The sequence below is a fragment of the Hibiscus syriacus genome, unplaced genomic scaffold (genome assembly GCF_006381635.1).
Source record: "Hibiscus syriacus cultivar Baekdansim isolate YM2019G1 unplaced genomic scaffold, ASM638163v2 tig00000778_pilon, whole genome shotgun sequence".
NCBI lineage: Eukaryota > Viridiplantae > Streptophyta > Magnoliopsida > Malvales > Malvaceae > Hibiscus > Hibiscus syriacus.
This window is the reverse complement of record NW_024061825.1, coordinates 856,968-860,238: the sequence shown is the minus strand read 5'-3', so window position 1 is coordinate 860,238 and position 3,271 is coordinate 856,968. Positions and strand designations below refer to the sequence as shown.

General features: G+C 38.4%; 1 protein-coding gene across 1 annotated transcript; it reads right to left on the bottom strand.

Annotated features, from left to right (window-relative positions):
• Positions 1 to 492: 492 nt before the first annotated feature.
• On the bottom strand, positions 493 to 2,429 carry LOC120218704 (receptor-like protein 9DC1). The gene has a single exon (XM_039215609.1). The coding sequence runs from the start codon at positions 2,416 to 2,418 to the stop codon at positions 493 to 495; it is 1,926 nt and encodes a 641-aa protein (XP_039071540.1). The 5' UTR covers positions 2,419 to 2,429.
• Between the last annotated feature and the right edge of the window lie 842 nt (positions 2,430 to 3,271).

Sequence of the window (3,271 nt, the reverse complement as noted above, 5' to 3'; positions counted from 1 at the left end):
AGATAGAAGAATTCAGCTGCATGTTTGTTGCATCCTTGAGAGCGTCCAGATTTTGGAAGAAAATCAAAGGCAAGGGACCCGTTAATTCATTGCTAGATAGATCAACAATCTTCAATGATTCAAAGGATGTTTAACATGTTCTGAAACGTTTCAAGGGACCATGAAAACCGTTGGATCGCATGATTAAAACTTGCAGATTTGGAAGAACACCCAACCAGTGGGGAAAGGTGTCACTTAGATTATTATTTGCAACATCTAAAAATGCCAAGGAAGTACATTTGATCAAGGATCGTGGCAATGGCCCTTCCAATTGGTTGTCGTCAAGGGAAAGAACTTGCAAATCGTTGTCATGAACGCAAAAGTCAGGGATTTTGCCGCTCAAGCTATTCGTTTGTAGGTTTATGGTTGAGATGTAAGAGCTTGAATTTCCAACACAAGCCGGAATGGTTCCTGTCAAGTAATTTCTAGACAAGTCTAGAACATAAAGTGAACTCAATTACAAATTGAAGGAGGGATTTCTCTGTCAATTGTTCCAGAAATCGATAGTCTTCCCAATGAGGATGGCAGATCAAAGGGGAGATGGCCTTGGAGTTGGTTGGAACGTAGATCGAGGATTTCAAGATTCTTCCCTGGAAATTGCTCGAAACCAGTCAACAAGTTGTGAGAAAGATTTAGAAAGAGCAATTGTTCTAAACCCTCTGTTTCCCACTTTAAAATTGAACCTTGAATTTTGTTATTGGAGAGATCAAGTAGTGTCAAGCTTTTTGCTGATCGTAAAACATTCGGGAACCGCTCAACGTTGCAAGAAGACATGGATAAATATTGTAGCGTTTGAAAAGTAGAGTTAACAACGTTGTCACAACTCCATGATAGCAACTTGTTATTTGAAAGATCAAGATGTGTGAGACTCTTCAGTTTGGATAGCTCATCTAACTTGATGACACCACTGAAATTATTTGATGAAAGATCAAGCTCTTCGAGACTCTTCAGTTTGGATAGCTCATCTAACTTGATGACACCACTGAAATTATTTGATGAAAGATCTAGCTCTTCGAGAATCTTCAGTTTGGATAGCTCATCTAACTTGATGACACCACTGAAATTATTTGATGAAAGATCTAGCTCTTCGAGAATCTTCAGTTTGGATAGCTCATCTAACTTGATGACACCACTGAAATTATTTGATGAAATATCAAGCTCGACAAGATTTACAAGACCATAGAAGAAACTTGGTATTTCACCATGTATGTCATTATGAGCCAAAGAAACATCTTGGACTGTAATAGGCTCTTGAATCTGATCGGGAAGAGCAGTGAACCTATTATGGCTGAGGTCTAGAGTTTCTACAAATGGCAGAGTGAAAAGCCAAGATGGAATTGCAGCACTGAGCAAGTTATCATGTAATCCCAAAACTTCTAGACTCTGAAGGCCGCTGACATGAGTCGGAAGGGGACCTTGTATCCTATTCGATGATAAATCTAAAGAAGTTAGGTGTGTGAGGTTGAACAAAGACGAGGGAAGTTCGCCACTAAAATTACAATTAGAGAAATCCATAAAAGTATGTCTGCGGAGGTTTCCAAGAGATGCAGGAATTGAGCCTCTAAAATGATTAAACGAAAGGTCCAACAACCAGAGAGGACTACTCCAATTGGACTTGGGGAGATAACCCGTCAAATTGTTATCACTAAGATCAAGATACTCTAGGTACCGAAGCTGGAATATTTCAATAGGGAATTCCCCTTGTAACTGACAACCATTGAGATCCAGTTGCTTTAGAGATGAAGACATGTTTAAAAAGGATGTAGGAACAACAACATCGGACATGTTTACATCCACAAGGGCAAGATTCTCTAATTTAGACAAGTTCCGCGTAAGCATACGGAAACTGTGGTCATCAAATTTCAAGCCAAATAATTCAGAAAGATCAAGTGAAATCAGTTTCGATAGAAAAGAAATGTCCGATGGAACTAAACCGGAGAAGGAATTACCAGAAAGATTAAGATGTGTTAGACTCACTAACTGGCTCAACCCAGACGAACCCAAAGAACCATTGAGTCTGTTGTAGGCGAGGTTGAGTCGTTGGAGTCCTTCGAGGCGGAAAAGAGTGGTGTTTGGAGAAAGAGAGCCAACAAGCTTAGAGCAACTAAGGTCCAGGCTAATCACCTGACCAGTTGCCTTATTACAGGTGACACCATACCATGTGCAACAATCTGTGCTTTCATTCCACGACTTTGTTTTGGGATAAGAAGTGCCATCACATGATTCAGAATCATCAATGGACAAAGTGTTTTTGAATCGGATTAAAGCCGAGCTGTCAGCTGGTGGACACAGAGGAGTTGGATAAAGAGAAGAGGATGACAAACCAAGAGAAGAATGAACAAGGGAAAGAAGGAACAGTATGAGAAAAAACTTTCCCATGCGATCTATTAGAAAATGGGTTGAGAGATGCTATATGAGGGTGGATTCATGGGGGCATATATTTATATCCTTTCATGTTAACTGTCACGTAAATAATTAGGGTAAACTATGTATTTAGTACCTAAACAATCAATTTTAGTCTGTTTAAGTATCTACACTTTCAAAATTTTCAAAATCACACCTAATGTTTAGTCTTTATTTCATTTTAATATATTGTCGTTAAAAGCTTAACAGACGGGCTGATGAGACATAGCTCCGGCGGAAGGAAGATCAATCCAAACAATGGATCACGAGAGAATGACGAGTCAATCAACATAGTTCAATTTCAGGCCCATCGAACGGTTATCAACGAAGATCAAATGATGAAGAAGTCGAAGAGTCTATCATCAATTTGAGGAGATTGAGGCATTTTCGGTGAAACAGAGATCAGAATTACGTTCAAGGGGTCGAAAAGATGCGGGCTAATAAGTTTGGACTTAATCGCTTGATGAACGCAGCGGTCGACGACCGTAGACGCAACGACCAGTAAGCCCGTCCGTTATGTTTTTAACGACATAATACTAAAATGAACCAAAAACTAAACATGAAGTATGCTTTGAAAAAATTAAAATATTAGATACTAAAATTGATCGTTTAAATACTAAATATATAATTTATCTTAAATACTTTATTATCGGTAAGTTTCGGATTTACGTCCGAAATAGACGTTAATGGAAAAGTGTGGTATCACTTCATTAAGTCATCGTCAACCATACTGACATAAAGATGGACTTGAAATATACGTTACAAAATTAAAATTAATTATTCTAAGCCCCTAAACTTTAGCTATTTAATCATTTTAACTCTCAATTTT

Bases quoted from the DNA above. Each gene is read 5' to 3' on its own strand.
- LOC120218704 (XM_039215609.1), bottom strand. From the start codon at position 2,418: ATGGGAAAGTTTTTTCTCATACTGTTCCTTCTTTCCCTTGTTCATTCT.